General features: G+C 37.0%; 1 protein-coding gene across 2 annotated transcripts in view; it reads right to left on the bottom strand.

Moving 5' to 3' along the window:
- MED23 (mediator complex subunit 23) overlaps window positions 1–16,166 on the bottom strand; it is a 38,231-nt gene extending 22,065 nt beyond the window's left edge. The window contains exons 1-11 of one of the 2 annotated variants that reach the window (XM_005154740.3): window positions 16,027–16,166; window positions 13,515–13,546; window positions 13,315–13,402; window positions 12,469–12,593; window positions 12,209–12,320; window positions 11,377–11,475; window positions 10,731–10,832; window positions 9,671–9,740; window positions 7,922–8,034; window positions 6,588–6,683; window positions 6,009–6,026 (exon numbers count right to left, since the gene is read on the bottom strand). In XM_005154740.3, coding sequence (XP_005154797.1) covers window positions 6,009–6,026; window positions 6,588–6,683; window positions 7,922–8,034; window positions 9,671–9,740; window positions 10,731–10,832; window positions 11,377–11,475; window positions 12,209–12,320; window positions 12,469–12,593; window positions 13,315–13,402; window positions 13,515–13,546; window positions 16,027–16,086 — 915 coding nt within the window. In that variant the 5' untranslated portion in view covers window positions 16,087–16,166. The remainder of the gene's footprint in view (window positions 1–6,008; window positions 6,027–6,587; window positions 6,684–7,921; window positions 8,035–9,670; window positions 9,741–10,730; window positions 10,833–11,376; window positions 11,476–12,208; window positions 12,321–12,468; window positions 12,594–13,314; window positions 13,403–13,514; window positions 13,547–16,026) is intronic. The other variant, XM_005154739.3, reaches the window with a different exon arrangement.
- Between the last annotated feature and the right edge of the window lie 1,347 nt (window positions 16,167–17,513).

The following is a 17,513-nucleotide window of genomic DNA, read 5'->3' on the forward strand; positions in this document are numbered from 1 at the left end:
GAACTTAAGGATAATCCAGTGTATTAAAGCTGCACTATGTTACAGGTCACAATGATTTTTACATTTTATCACATTACATAATTCCATACTCAGTTACAAACCACAGGTTATCAATGCATAAACAACATCTGGAGATTTTGTGGTTTTTAATAAATTCATACAGAATGTTATTTCTCTGATCTTGCATTAATGGAAAACAAAGTCTATTCATATGGTGGTGGGGGTACTTGTGTTTGGCTGGGGGGGTTGGTGTTGGGGTTTCTGTGTGTATGTATTTCCCTCTCTCCTTTCTTCTTTTCTCCTTTAAGTCCATTTCAAAAATAGGGATCACCATAAAGAAAAAGGTGTATCAATTATACCACCAAACACAGACAGAACACCCCAATACACAATATAGATATTTAATGACTATTCTATTTTTCACTCATTTTGGGCTCATCTACAACTAGTATCAGAATTAACATCTGGTTAATACACATATAATTAGGTGCTGTCCTATTGATGCAGTACCACCTGGTACAAGACAAGGTCAAAAAGACTTGAAAATTAATCTAAGTGGTACGTTCTACATACTGTGAATAGAACAGAAATCAGGTATGGCGATGAGCTCTTCAGATGTTAGATTTAGACTGGCATGGTCTCCACAGTTAAGCTATGCAAGCACAGAAATAATTTAAAATACACCTTCCTTGATGGCTTTTAATAATGATTAAGGAACACATTATATAGCCAAATACATAAGTTAGTACAGACATATGTACAGCAGGGCCACTACCAGCGATTTGGAACTCAGATTATACATCTTCAATTTAAGATCATCAAGTACAATGTCACACATCATACATTCTTCCATGCAAAAAAATTTTACTACCCGTGTTTGTATGGTTACTCTTGTACTATTATTAAGGACAAAAAGCTGTGTGGAATTTAACTTACTTCAAACAGTGCTAGCTAGCATTCTGGAAACAAACCTCTGTTTGTTTCATTACAACCTCTATTCAGGAATGGTCAGGACTGCTTTGTTTTGGGTTTTTTTATAGCTGATGCCTGTAACATAATGCAGCCTTAAAGAAAACATTATTACTTTAATGATACAAAAGAAAAGGAACTGAGCTGCCCCAACACTAACCATGAAAATGCAGTATCCTTTTCTAGAGGCAAAAAAGGTGTGTGTGTAAAGAAGTTTAAAAAGATCACCCAAGTATTCATAAAATATTTTAGGGATGCCTTAAATGAGTTCTTTGACTTACTAGCCAGGCAGCCTAAAAAACCCTTTTAATTAATAAAGAAAGAAATAATAAAAGAGAGATGCTGAAAGGAGATGCTTGTTCTACCTTCATCGATGGTAGTCTTTTGCTATGAAAAAAAAAGAGAGATTCTCTTCAATTAAAAATAAAATGCAAGAACAGGAAAAGTTGACAAAATAGTGAACAGCATCCCCTGTTGCATGCTCTTCGCCAGCTCAAAACTGCAGAAAGATACAATTGCAGCTGTGGTTTCTTAAAGCATGCTTAATGCAAACCTCCAACTAAAACAGAAAGCATCGATTACAGTTTCACCTTCTCTTCCAATACGCAATGCCATTATCACGGATCAACCACATTACAGGTTTACAGAAAGCAGTATTAACACCACCAGTTAAGAATACTTCAGGGTTTTTGTGGTTTGTTTTACCCCCTCCCAAAGCAACTAATTATGAAGCAGAGCAGGGTGCAACAGACAACACTACAGACTAGTTTATAATCCAGCATGCAAAACTACTACGTACAGGGCTTGAAATTTAATAGTTCGCTAAGCATGGGGTTAATGTCCAAATGCCTAATCATGTTAGGCTATATTAATTTAGAATAATGTTATTCAAAGAATACAACAGGAAAATATTACTGTTAAAAAGAAAGCCAGAATTTCCAGTAGGAATTTTCACTATTCTGAATAATCCTAAAACTGGGAAAAGTTTAGGATCCAGGAAATTAAAAAAAACAAGCTCATTCTTTTACTCTGAAAATCATGCTTTTATTGATTTAAGAACAATTTTCATAAAGAAATATAGCAGCACTTCACATTCTATCTTCATTAATTTAATCTTCTGGCATTTTTTTTTTATTTTTCTGTATTTTCAGTGAATATATATTTTTGCATGAATTTGCACCAGCCCTCTGATGGAACACTGGTACTTTTTAAAGTAGATCAAAGCTTCAATTGGGTTTGTTTTGATTTGGTTTGGTTTTTTTTTCTGGTTGGTTGGGCTTTGTTTTTTAGGGGGTGGAATGGGAGGTGGGGGGGTGTAGTATTCAAAGTGTTCCCTAAAAGAAGGCTATTTTGAGAAGTCAGTAAGGCCAGCTGCAAGCTATTATAGTTTAATATTTTGAGCAAACAACATCTAGCTAAAAAATATTTAATAAATATTTGCCCTTAAGAAATGGATTCAGAAGACCAAACTGCAGAGCCCCAGATGCCTGCAAGTGTAAATGTTGTCTCCAAAAGTCTAACTTAAGACTGTGCAAGTTAAATGCTTGAAGTAGTTAATACAAGACAGAACTATAGCCACAGTCACTTCCATTTTCCAAAACTGTATGCTACCAAGCCACAAAACCTTAAGGATTCACCTTTGTATTATGCCTGATTCTATTTCTACCAAGTTCAGCGGGCATTCTCAAGTTTTCCTCATTAAAAAAGGAGTAAGTTTCAACAAGCCAGTTGCACTCCAGTGTTCTCAAAGCACACTCTCACAATCAGAAATACATGACCATATTCACACCCCTTAAGTACTTTGCCATAGTAACACTAGTAATATTGGATAGTAAGTTCCCAGCATCAACCTACAATATTTTAAAAATAAAAGGGAAAGTTAAGTCAACTTTTGAATATTGCATTATGTCATTCCTTTCACTTAATTATTCTCCTTACACAATGCATGGACAAACATGAAATAACATCTTCCACAAGCAAATTATCCTGGTTTGTAGCTAGGAGAAAACACAACTACACATTCACCTGAATGGAGTATGGCATAGATAACGTCTTAGTCAAAAGCTGGAGATCACCGCTGCTAGTTTAAAAGGTGACCAGCCAAATATACTATTTAAAGAGCAAAATCATTAATACAATAGCTGCTAATTAAAAGTTTGTATAATATCACAGAACCAAGACACTATATAATTATCTCCTCTTTCAAATATTCTCCAACCCAGAGAAATCAATAACAACGTTTTTCATTGTTTAAAGGACTGCAATACAAACCTGACTGCAAGCAAAAATGGCATTTTATTCTTCATGCAAGTCTGTAAATACAGACAAGATAAAGACAGAAACCAAAACGTCTGAAGTAACTTCATGTCCTTAAGACATTACTGAAGCTCAACTGTAGAATTTCGAAGCTTTAATTTGGCATCAGTGTATTAAGACACTTTGAACTGCTAATAATTTTTCAAAACACAGGCTGTTACATACCTCAGCAAATTACTTATAAGATAATTAAGAACTGGGGAGCATCACCCAGCTAATAGCAGAATAGAAATTGATGTAGAATCATAGATTCATTTAGGTTGGAAAAGACCTTTAAGATCATCAAGTCCAACCGTAAACCATGATAACACACATGATAAAATACAATTTAAATCACTACTTCCTACAGACCAGTGCAAACAGGTATGCATGAGAAGACATAAACAGTAGCAAAATACAAAAATCCCCAAACTTCAACTGAAGAAACATTCTGAAGTCCACACTTTTACACCTAGACTTGAAGCTATACACTTGATAAAGGTAAAGAAAACCTCATCCCACAACAAAATTCCACAGCAAAACTTAGAATCCTGAAAGGAGCATATGAATCTATAAACTTATCAAATTTTACCTTCATTTTTCACTCTGCAAGGTTACAGGACAGCTGGATTTGTACTGGCTTTTGTTTGGGTTTTTTTGTTTTTTTGGTTTTGTTTTCTTAATACATCTCAGAGATGGCTTGAGTGACCAGTTTTCTAACATAGAACTACTTAGTTAAAATTGAACTGGAAAATTTCATTGTCCATCTTCAAGAGATTTGGGAACTAGGGCAGATTTGGCTGAACCAAACATATTTTATGATACCAAAAGATTCAAAGGGTCCAATCCTGCAACTGGACCTGTATAAATAGTTGACAGGGCATACCAGAAGCTTCACACAAATAATTAACGATCATAAATAAATAATGATCATTGCTTTGAGGTGTTTCTGAACTTAATTTGAAACAACACTGGCAATACTTGTATTTCTAAGTGTCTTATATTACAATTTACTTCTGCAGGTTAGTTCAGTTCTAATAATAAAATATAAAATTATCAGCCATTTCACTGAAAGCATTGATACACGACTTCTGAAAAGCATGCTACTATTTTTTGTCAAATGGCTACATTAACAAATCCAGCTACAACATGAAATTAATTTGTAACTAAAAGCAAGTCAAATTTTAATGTTTTCCACAGTTTTAAACAGAGCATATTAACATTTAAATGGAAAATGAATTCTTGTTCTGTATCACTACACCACTCTATCTTTGTATTTTTAACTCACAAATTTTCAACAGCCCAAACACCTTTATGCCGATGTAACTGTAGTAGCACAGCTATAGTTCACGTTCTGTCAGCATTTCCTTTATAAGCTACATTCTTCAAGTTTGGTCCTTGGCCATAAAAATTCATGCCAGGTTGAAACTTTGTGTAGGTATTCCTATGCTAGTAAACAAAATTTAAGAAATAAAGTTCAATATATTTCATTACTTCATTTAAAGTATTTTTAAAGGACAGTAAAGTAGAAGTTAAAACCCAGCATTTTTAATATCAATGTTATTTTTGACCTGAAGGCACAGACCATCCAGCATTGTAAGAACAAAATGGATTCAGTATTTTTGTCTAGATCTTGTATTATTTACCAGCTACAAGATGTATAGAGGCATAGTTTGATTAACTTTATGTAGACACAGAAATAGACACAGAATACAAATATTACTTATTTCAACACTAAACCTAGCAGCTCCTTTCCAAGGGTTATCATTTCAGCTGCTTTAAGTTTCAAATACAAAAGATTGTCATATACAACACAGAGTACTGTTTGCCAAGATGTAGGAATCTGCGTATTCAAAACCATTGTCTCAGTCCAGAAAAATCACTGGTGTATTTCACTTACAATGGGAAATATACACAAGGTTTCAGGATCATGTATATTTTATAGTCAAGTTACAAATCTGAAAAAAGTTTCTTAAATGGAAACACTGACACAACCTTCACTATAGTATTGCAAACAGCAACGCTATTTTAATAAATCTTAAATATTGGGGTGTTTTTTTAAATAGATGGGGAATTTATTATTGTAACTGGGGACCAACTGAAAATCTAGTACCCATAATTTCAAGCAGAAGTCCACTTGGTTGATTTACTCTGACATTCATTTATTTATTTAAACAAGTAGTCAAATTTTAAGGAACTACTTTTCACATGGTATTCTGCACTACTTTTCTTTAACCTAGCTTGGAGAGTATAATAATTGCCTGTTGGGAAGTTTCTTACAGAGGCTTCCTAATGATAAGAAAATTCCACTAGTAAAGCTTTTTTGGTTTTGGGTTTTTTTGGTTTTCTTTTTGGTTTGGGGGGGTGTGTTACAATAAGGTATTTACAGTTTCATAATTTTACAATCAAATGCAGAGGATATTTTTCCACCTGCATAAGAAAAGGAATTTTGAACTAAGAATCTCTCCTCACCTGAAAATTCCAGCAGACAAAGTTCTTAAGACTGGTAAGGGAAATTGTAGCAGTCCATTCCAATTAAAATTTTAGGACCAAAGGACCACCAACTGTCAGCTTTATGCTACATCTCTCATATCTCTAGAAATTTGTAGTGAGAATTTGCCCTTAACTAACGGTCCTGCCAATTTCAAGCCCTGACTGTACATGTATTCTCTAACTGGAATCAGTGGCTACAAAGCGGCCAGCGTATCGTTAGTCACAATACAACAGTAAGGTTGTGAACATACCTGAGCAATGTTCAAGGTCTAGAGCATTGGAGGATGGGCAGGACAAGACAGGACAGAACAAAAATAAAGGAAGAAAAAAAGAAAAGACAAAACAGTGACTATGAGGCCAGCCTCAAGGATCCCCAAGTCAGACTAAGCCCTCCCGTTCTACGGTATAAAAAAGAAAAATGTAACAAAACAACACCCAGCTTTTCAATGCCCTAGTACCATAACATGCTAATACAAGAGAGTATAACGCTTTAAAACCTAATGAGCAATAACCATTTTTATTGTTTGAGGTAGCAGTCTCCTACTGTCTGTCAAAGGTGTACTTGAGGCTGGCCTTATAGGAAAAAAAAGCAATGCAAAAAAAAAAAAATCATATTTTAAATCTCTACTTTTCAATTTAACATTTGTAAAGCAATATATAAATGATAGGAACAACAGTGTCCAATTAACCTAGTGTGATCTCATAAAAAAAAAAAAAAATCAGTCTCTGGTCCTAAACTGTTTTGCTCAGTTAGCTATAGCAAAGAAAAGAGAAAAAGAATAGTGCAGATTCTATGCAGAATTAAAACACATTATAGCACAGTACAGTACCTGCTTATTCAGACCTAGCATATTGCAGACCATATCCCTTGAATATGGTTGTTCCAGCACATATCTCAACAAAGCAGTCTGTGGCTCAAACAGATCCTTAAAAAAAAAAAAAAAGAAAAAGGCAATCACATACAAATATATACTGCCTCGAGATTATGCTTAATACCAAGTTTATGTTTAACCAAGTTCATATAAGAACGAATGCTTAATTTATGTAGATAGTACCTATCTGGCAAATCTTTTTGCTCTCTAATACCCAAAATCAAGAAGGAAATAGTCACAGCTCCTATAAAGTGACAGGTTTTATGGGGACCAAATAGATAAACATTATTCATCCAGTAAAAGGATGGCATACTTCTTGAAAGAGCCTTGAAGCACTGGAAGACCATAAAGAATTTGAAGGAGCTAAGGTTAAGACAAATGAGGAAGCACAGGACCAAGATACATAAAAAATGTAAGTAGTATAAAGAAATCAGATCTGGAACAACTGCTCGCTGTATCTTCCAAAAGCTGAATTACTTCAAAGACAGATGTTATCTCAAGCTAGACTCAAAACAAACAGGACCTGATTCCTCATGCAACATGAAGTTCAAATGCGGAACTACCTGTCAAAGGGATGTTAAGGATGCTAAAAGCTTATAGGGACTCAAGAGGAGCCTGAATAAATATTTGAAAGAGGAGGGTTTACTGAATAATACAGGAACAACACCTGTAGCAGGAAATACCCAAAATGATAATGACTGTAAAATGTGAACATTATACATGTCATTAGACACACTACCCTTATATACTTCCTTAGACATTTAGGATACAGGGAATGGGGGGCTGGACAATGTGGATTTTTGCCCTGATCCTTTAGTTTTTTAAATTCTTTCAGTATACCACTATTTCACACTGAATTTTAAGTTTAAATAAGCTAACTTAGAAAATTGAACTATAAAATTATCTTTCATGTGGAAAAAAAAGAGCACAGAAGATACTACGTTTCCATTCTCTTCCATCTCTCCACTGCTAAACTAATTTTCCAATCTATTCTGTGTTCTCACTCGTTCTCTCCCACACACACCCCACACAAAGCACATTAAACATCTCATGTTCTTCAGCAACCTAGACAGCATTTATACCACACACTACTCTAAAGGTCCTCTGTGTATAGCTTGAGATCATCAAAATACATAACACCATAAAGAAACTTAAGTTTTCAATGTTAGCCTAGCTGGAACAATCAGATATTCAGAATTGAAATTATTTCCCCCCTTCCCCCTCCCCCCCCCCAGTATAAAAGCTCCGTATATATTGAATATAACATTTGTAAGAAGCTTAATAAGGCATACCTTATCATATGGTAAGAGACCTTTCAAAGGAAAACGAAGGGTTGTAGGATCCAGCTTCCATGAGTTACACATGGCACCCGAGTTATTTACCACAGGAAGAAGACTACAGCGACCTACATGCAATGAAACATAAATTCTAAGACAGTGAAACTGGCCTATCACTTAATAATTCCGATGCAAAAATCTGGCCTCTCCCACTTTTGTGTTCCCCTTAAATTTCCACTGTTTAAAGCTTTTCACCATAAGATTGCTTCAGGCTGATTTTAGTTTTAGAACTGATTTTCACCTAATAAAAAAATCTAAGGAGTAAAATCATCTTTATTCAGATTGAGTACTCTGAAAAAGGGTATTTGCAAATGTTAATCTAAAAGTGCCCTTTAGATTACCAGAAGACTGTTCCATTACCATTGCTTGATCTAGGGATTTAATTTTGGCACACTGACCCTTTCCACAAAGAAAACAGTATTTCTAAAATAAGGGTATAATCTAATCTTCCAGTAAGACAAATACTAGGCAGAATTCTATTAACTAGCCAACTGCTAAAAGTAAAAGGTCAGTAAACCAGTCAAATACAAGCATCTGTACTCCAATGGAGTACATGTAGCCAATGGAGATCTAGCCAATTCAGACAGCGTAGGCCAGTATGATTTAGCCATCATACACAAAGTTTTTGTACTGTAAATTTACACTTGTTAGTGTAAATTACACACCTGAGATTTCTTTCAGTTGCTTATACATAAGCATCTGAACTGAACCCCCTAGCACACCTGTGTATCAACATCTAAGTTTAGGTGCTTCAACTTTGACCTAAACCTCATTGTCAGTTCAAAGTCCCTGACTTCTATAGTCCAGACTGGCCATATCACTGTCAGATAAAACAAGTAAAGAAACATTTCTTTCTTCCCTTCAACTGTATCTATGCAGGTCATTTACACATATAAGTCTTGTAAAAATTTGTGTGTGATCCCTGCAAGTCACATACATAAAAGCTATGCCGCATTTTCAATACATGAGTAACTACATGCTCATGAAGTACGTAATGCTTTGAAGCATTAGAATGAATTTACATTCTTAATCTCTCCACTGAGGAAGCTCAGTTGCAATTGACCTTGCTGAGACTCAAGAAATAACGCACCTCCTAATAAGCTACCTACTTCTCAAAGAAAACAGAAGATTTTTATCTCTTGGAAGAAAAATGCAACAGGCATCACAATCAAAACAGCCAAATTCTAACCTTCTGATTTCTAGCAATAAAAAAAAGGCGTGTTTCTTTCACAGAAAAGGAGAGCCAGTACTTATCTGGCCAACTAGGAAATGTTCACACAGAAGCCTGTACCAACAGCAAGGCTGAGCAGATACAAAAGCTCCAATGGAAGCTGAAGTCATAAAATACTCCATGACTAACATATCAGTAGATTTGTATTAACTCAAAATCCTTGAGCTTAGAAAACCTACAATTTTCCTAACTTCTACTGTAGCTAGAAACTATATGACCATGCAACAAGTAGTAAATTTCCACTACCAGCTTGTGGTAAAAAATGTTTTGAACACATCAATTTTCCCCGTGAGAGCAAAACTGAAAAGTCTGTAACCAAACTGACAATAAAGATACTTCATGAAACATAAGCTCCGAGTAATTTAGCTTAGATGAATATATGCCCCAAAAGGTTGTAAAAAAAAAAAAAAAAGAAAAAAAAGTTAAAAATTAATTAATTTAGTTTTAAGTCACTCATTAAATCATTCTCTTACCACAAATGGAATTTATTCTTGCGGTAGGTCTGAAGGTATCCACAAAATCCGATACTAAATTACCCAGTAACTGGGTGAGGACAAAAAAATTAAAAGAAAGGTAAGGGTTTACATTTCAGATACTTATAGGGGTATTTAAGACTTATAAATAGTTTGTATGCTTTTATAAAATACACAGTAGTCTAGTAAATAACTGGCTTACTACACATTTCAACAAGTCAGAAAAGTAATCCAAAACCTAAAGCCACAAAAGAAAAAATGTGCCCTTCTTAAGAAGGGTCAGGAAGCACTCTTCTCAGTTTGCACACATATTAGAGTTTATATAATAACTGATATAGCATGCGTAAGAGAAACGATGCACACCATTTAGTAGCAGATGATTTAAGACAAGTTTAGAATTTCTGTTTATAACAAATCTGTCTGCCTTTAAATAACAATTCCACAAAGCAGCTACATTAATGTATTAATTAAATAATTAATTTATAAACTAAATTTAATTAAAGCTTGGCTCAAAAGAAGTCAGTAATATATTCTCCATTAATTCAAGGGGGTCAGGACTTAATTCTTCTCCCAAAACTTAGTTATTTTAACAGAACACAAAATTAAAAAACTAGATCAATGTTACATTCTTTTTGGAAACTGACCATTTTCAATGCATGAGAGCCCCAAATATTTTTGTATGACTGAATTTAAATAAGAAGAAAACACCAGTCAGCTATTTAAAGGGATTTCTCCTATCCTGAAGCCACAGAGAAAGCACAAACTGGTAGATTAAGGGAGACCTGCATTTCCAAATGTATTCAACAAAACCAATTCAGTGCTTCTACAGTTTTGAACATCAAACCAGAGGTTGGAACTACTTCATCAATTTCATGTAAGAACACACAGAGCTGCTTATAGTCACATCAAGCCTATATAATTTAATTTACATGCCTGATCACAGACCTTACTGTTGAATAGATTTTAAATCTTTGTTTAAATTTTGTTTATAAAAACATAACTCATTTTGGTTTATGTGGAGCAAACCCCGAGATTATATGCTTTGATACCATGTCATTACCCAATGGGGAAGTTTTCCTTCAGGATATAATTTTCTGATTTCTGTAACTGCAAAGTAGGCAGGTAACAAACACGCATTTCTTTCCAAAATGTAGGCTACCACCTATAAATAAAAAAAAAATACATCAGTGTAAAAGACTTTGGATAAGGTAAACAAACGTGTAGTCTGTCTACTGAGGCAGCCCATGAAAACAGATATACCAATTAAATACTCCTCCTTAAATCATATTCTGATAGAACATTAGTTTGAAACTTGCTTTTAATTGTACAAGTGTAAGACTGTTTAAGCCTACGTAAATCTCTGCCTCTCTGCCTGCCTATGAAGTATTGAAAACAATTACTGTTTTTATTCAATAAAAAAAAAAAGAAATTAATCTCAATATTATAACTCATATATCTTAGGCAAATCAGATATTGGGCCTGACTCTCCTGTTACAGATCTTAGTGCTTATCTGCAACCCCTAAAAAGCTCTTTGTTTACTGCATAAAATACAATTACAGAAAAGAATTAGAGCACAAAAAGTAAGTCTTTGCTGTTGAACTGTACCAGCTCTCAGAGTCATCCCAGCTACTAGGAACTCACTAATAATAAAAGAATAAAGCCTATCTTCCTCTATAGTGATAACGTACAGAATTCAGGCAGTTACCTCTCTTGCTGCTAAAAGCTGCTGTACAACAGCTGAGCTCACAGTGTTTGGAATTGTTAAGATTTTCTCTAGGATCACTTTCAATAGATCACGTACACCCTAAAAGAAAGCACACAAAATTAAATTTCCCAGATACTCTTTATTTCTGGCAGAATGATCAGACAATCAATATGGTCAGACACTACTTTGATAGACACATTAGTTGCACTAATGATATTAATCCCCTTTATGGAACTTAATTTCAGGATACCCCAGATGAGAAAGTAACTTGAAATTCTGATGTGCAGCCAGAGACATCCAACCTACAATGGGTTGTACAGGATGAAAGAAGCACCATGTTGTATTCTATGGCTTTTTGGCTCTAACACACTCACCAATGCTGGTGAGGTGATTCTCTGCTAGAGATGCAGTTTCCTAACTCCTTCTGTTAAGAGCTGTACCCTGCCAAAGAGTCAGCTTTTAAGACCTTTTTCGTACATAGCAACATAGGTGAGAGCAGATAACAGAACACAAGCCTCCATGCTTGATAGTATTACTTTCCCACATCTACCACTTCTGCAACTGCATTAGGGGTATTTACTTTGTAACTGAAAGAGGGATGACAGATGACTGTGCAATAAAGGGTACGAAGAGTTTAGTTGTCCACACAGAATTATCTATTAAGGTAAAGCTCAACTATGAAAAAAGGATTAAAGATGGTCTCATTGAATTATCTTTTTCTTCCATAATCAAAGCAGACTTTGAAATACTGTGTGTCTCTGGCATAGACTCATAAAAACAAAGCCAGAAAATGAAGCATCTAAGCACAAAGAAAGGAACAGGTGGAAGATACCTTGTAGTCTACACCTCCAATAATCTTGCGGACCAATTTAAATGTTAATGCCCACAGCTGGGTCCTTTCCCATTCAAGTGTATCGGAGTTTATCAGAGATTCACAAACCATCCTAGCAGAAGGAGACAATGCAAGAATGACTGATAGATAATAAGAATGTGCTCTCCAGCAGTAATTTTACAACATCATCATAAAATAGCATCCGATATTACAACTTCCACAAACCCTAATAATTGATTCATTCTGACATAGCCACTTACCTGGGTGGGAGAAGTCCAGTTTCTACTGCCATTGCTAAACAGTCATAAAGAAAAGAAATTCTTTTAGGACTATGCTGGCTATGAATGAATCTTACAATCCACTGGACACACTGTTCATGGGATTCCTGAAAAAGCAGAAGAGGGGAGAAAGAATGTACTTACAGGCAGTGAAACAAACCATAGAATTCATATAGTACCCTATCACAAAGAGATGACACTAACACAAGAACAAGATTATAAATCGTATTTGTTCAGTTGTCTTATTTTTCCTGCAAGTCTTTTGATCTTATTTTCAAGCAGTTCATTTGCTCAGTACTGGAAACACCTCATCGCTGAAACACTATCGTCAACTTTGGTTTTCATATGAAGTCAGCAGAGAATAGAATAAAATTGTTTTATATTGTTCTTTCCCTTTTACAGTTACAATCATATTCAGTGAAAACAAATATTACCAAGTCTCTGATTACAGAACAGAGCCTAGAGGTATCCAACTTCTGAAAGGTAATTTTTGAACACAACTAGTTTTTTTTCCTCCCCTACTTATTCTATTCAACTGAAAATCTTAACAAACTCTCTCTTTATTTCTTTACTGTTATACTTTCATTTGCATATCCCCATTTACACTGCACACCAACCTCTGCTGGACCTCTATATCATCTTGAAAATGACAAAACTAATCTTTTTTCTTGCAAAGTCTTCCTATATTCTTTACTGCAGCATATCTGAAACTAGATCCTGAATGGCTGGACACAGACCTTACAGCTTAAGTGTTTGCCTACTAGACAACGTATCACTACATTAAAGAAGTATACCAAGTACTTGTAAGAAACAAATTTAAATGTTAACCTGGGAAAGACTGCTCCAAAACTGTCTAAAAGCACCCAGGCAGCTGATCAGTTTGGTTCTCTCATCTTCAGGAGTGTCCATAAACATACTAATGCAGATAAAAAACATTAGTTATTAGCAGTACCCACTGAAAAAACATAAGTAGAAAAACACATTTATATACCAAAAGTCTTGCACAAACAAACTAACATCGCACTCACCCAGGAAAAGCTTCTTCAATTACTTCTGTTTTCTGTAAGAGAAAAATTCTGAGTGAGCTACTGTAAGAAGGTTTACTGTGAGTATTACACCACCAGGATGAAGCCCAGAAGAGTAAGTCATACTGTTATAGGACTGTATCAGAGACAGGTTTATTTCTTCTGCTACACTAGACTCTTTCGAAGTTGAGATTGCCTTTTTTTTTTTTTTTTCATAAAAACAACACACCTTGTGGATTCAAACTAAGACTTTCTGGCTTGTTTTGGTGGATTTTGAGGTGGGATGGGTGGGGTTTTTTCCTTTTTCTTCTAAACCCCTAAATATTAATTTTTTTTGTGAAGTTGGATGAATTTTTGATTCTGCGTTTTGACTGTTATTGCAGCTTTTTTCATACTTTGAAAAAAAAGTAGTATTTTTGAATTCCATTAAGTTTTGCTCTCCTTTATGTTGCATGACACTCAGTAACACAAGCCAATTACTGCAGTTAATTTCTCATCTTAGTTCAGATCCATTGCTTTTTAAATTCCATTGAATAATTATGTGGCTCGCTCTCACTTGTCGGTATGGACAAGTACGGGTAATTAATATGCCATGAGCAACTTAACGCCATTTAAAGAGTATATTGTGCATTTTATAATACAAATTTAAAACAGGAAGCAAAACTCAACTTTCCCTCTACAGAGATTCATCCTATAGACACTACTTTCAATTACACCTCTCTATAGGACCTACATACTCTTTCCAGTTCAGACAATTTGACCAACCTCCTCTCTCTGAAACGTCAGCCAGGTTCCTGCTCACAACCTTATCAGCTACTGTTACTCCAGTGTTTTCAGCCATGAAGTGCTCATATCTATCAAGAAGCTCATTCATTTAAGCTTTAAAAATCAATGACTTAATGACCCAACTGGGACCCAATGACTGGTTTGCTAAGGGAAAGACTGATTTAAGTAATTTGATATCCCTCTATGATAACATCACCCACCTACTGGACCAAGGGAAGGCCGTGGATGTGGGTTTTCTGGGTTTTAGTAAGTATTTCGATAGTGTCCCTCACAGCACGCTTCTAGACAAGCTGTCCAACTGTGGGATAAACAGTGGGTTCACAATGCACTGGGTGAAGAATTGGCTGAAGGTCAAAGCATGGTAGTGAACGGGGCTGCATCTGGCTTGCAACTGGTCACGAGCACTGTTCCTCAGGGCTTGATTTTAGGGCCAGTTCCATTCAGTATATTTATCAACAATCACAACGCAGAAGTTAAATGCACCATTAGCAAGTTTGCTGATGATATCGAACAGGGAGGTGCTGCTGACTCTCTCAAAGGACAAGAGGCCTTGCAGAGGGATCTAGGTACACTGGTACACTGGCCTATGATTAGTGGAATGAAATTTAACAATTTCAAATGCCAGATCCCACACGCAGGACAGTGTAACAGTGGGATAAGTATAAAGTGGAAGAGAAATGGCTGGAGAGCAGCCCTGCAGAAGGGGATCTGAGGGTGCTGGTCAACAGCAGGCCTAACATGAGTCAGCTGTGCGCCCTGGCAGCCCAAAGGGCAAACTGCATCCTGAGGTGCATCACACAGAGCAGGTGGTCAAAAAGAGGTGATTATCCGTCTGTATTTAGTGTTGGTGCAACCCCACCTTAAATACTGTGCGTAGTTCTCAGCCCCAAAGTTTAAGAAGACTGTCAAGGTCCCTGAATGTGTTGGAAGGAAGCCAACAAAGCTGGTGAAAGGGCTGGAAGAAATGTCCTATGACAGAATCAGCTAAAGACCCTGGGCTTGTGTAGGAGAGGAGGCTGAGGGGCAACCTCAGTGCTCTCTACACCTTCCTGAGGAGGGGAACATGGAGAGAGAGATGCTCGTCTCTTCTCCCTGGCATCCAGACAGGTTTAAAGCTGCACCAGAGAAGGCTTAGACTGGACATTAAGATGCAGTCTTTACAGAGACCGCGATCAAACACTGGAAGGAGATCCCTAAAGAGGTGGTCAATGCCCCAAGTCCCACAGTGTTTAAGATGCATTTGGGCAATGCTCTAGGTAACATGCTTCAACACGTGATCAGCACTGAATTGGTCAGTTTTGCAATCAACTGCACTAGATGATTGTCACAGGCCCTTCCAACCGAAATAGCCCATTCTAGGCTATTCTAATTACCTACAAAACCATGCTTCATTTTGGAAGTACCACTGAGTGTCTCTATTTCCACGACTTACACCATTACCGTGGCTTAAGAGAAATGTCTCAAGACATTAATCTGCTCACAGTCTCCTTCAAAACGTTTCCTTAAAACCTGCTTATTCTACAGTGAACCTGGCACAATACAGCTTGGTTGTGTGTAAGCAATCCGCGTCAGGAAAATAAAAACCCCTATCTCCCCGTTTTCTGTTCTTCGTCAGGATTCCCTCCACCCCCCACCTCGCAGAGGAAGCAGAGCGTGCCGCACAGCCCCGGCCCGGCCTACTCCCAGCGCTCCCCCCGGCCCCGCGGCGGGGCTCTGGCCACAGACTCACCACCACCTCCTCGAAGATGCTCTGCAACTGCGTCTCCATAGGCACCATAGGAATCGCCATGGTGCCAGGACCAGCGCCGGGGCCCCGCCGGCGCCTTTGTCAGGCGGACACGGCGGTGCGGACACCCCTCCCGCGCCGGAAGCTCCGTCCCCGATTCCTGATCCCACCCCTCTGCGGGAAGCGAGTGCTTGGCCCGGCCGTTCCGGCGAGCGCAGCGTTCCGCCTCTGCCCGCCTGCTGCAGCCCTAGCTGCGGGCTGAGAGCGCTCCCTGGCGGAGCGGCGGGGGGAGGCAGGAAGAGAGAGCGGAGCGGGGGAAGGAACGGGAGTTTACCGCCTGGGAGCTGACTGCTTGAGATTTGCTTGTTTGCTATGTGTTGTTTTGTTTGTGCGTGCTCGGTGGGTTGTTTTTTTTTTTCGCTTGTTTGTTTGTTTTGTTGAGGGTATTTTTTTTTTTGGGGGGGGGGGAGGGTGTTGTTGCTTTTGGCTTTTTGTTTGTTGTTTTGTTTTGTTTTTAAACCAGAATATTTGGTTAGGCTTCTTTGTTTCTTAAATAATCGGTTCTTCGAGTAATCTGGCAAAATACATGACCCATAGCGGGGGAGTTGGTATTATATGATGTCTAAAGCCCCTTCCAAGCCAAACCATTCTGTGATTCTGTGTTCCCCTTCTATTCACTGTTCCTACAGGACTTTAATTTTCTGTAATTACTATAAAGTTGGAATTACTCATTCCTGTAAAAAGTCATAGAATAAACTGAAAATGCATTTGTCTGACAACATATGAAGATACATCATATATTGGTAGTGGGTTTGAAATTAAAAATAAATGTAAAATGCCAACTCAAGACAGTGTTAAAATTTTGTGGCTCTTTGACACTGTGTTTTCTGAGCTGCCTGAGGATGCTTGGCTGTGAACTCAAATTCAGCTAGATACAAACTTATGTCTACAGCAAAAGAATAAAGCCGATCATCTCAAATTCCAAGGTCCCAGAACAGCACAAAATTAACATTGCCAGGCCTGGAGTTGAGTGGGAAATAACCCATAGCGGGAAAACTCATGTGGAATTGAATAGAGGATAATTTGTTATAAACATAAATAGCTTTTGTATAAGCAAGCCTCAAAGAATACATAACATAAGCAATGAGAACAGTTATAAATAAATTTTAGATGTACTCCAGGAATTTGTGATATGCAGGGCACCAGCACTTGCCCAGCTAGCAGAGAGGCATGCTGTAGCAAACAGGCAGTAGTACACATGGCTGAAATCAATGCAGTCTTGTCAGCAATGAGAAATGCCTGGCTGGGAAACAAATAATGCTTATTTGTATAGTACTTACCTACATACGCATGTAATGAATGGTCACTGGAAACAGAAAGGATACTATTGTACTTGCTTGTGTTTCTTTTACAGTTGGGTTGCCTTCAGTTTTAACAGAAAGCTATTTATTCTGTAAGAAATGTTCATTATCCTCCTCACTGTGTGCTTA

This window comes from Melopsittacus undulatus, chromosome 3, assembly GCF_012275295.1.
Source record: "Melopsittacus undulatus isolate bMelUnd1 chromosome 3, bMelUnd1.mat.Z, whole genome shotgun sequence".
NCBI lineage: Eukaryota > Metazoa > Chordata > Aves > Psittaciformes > Psittaculidae > Melopsittacus > Melopsittacus undulatus.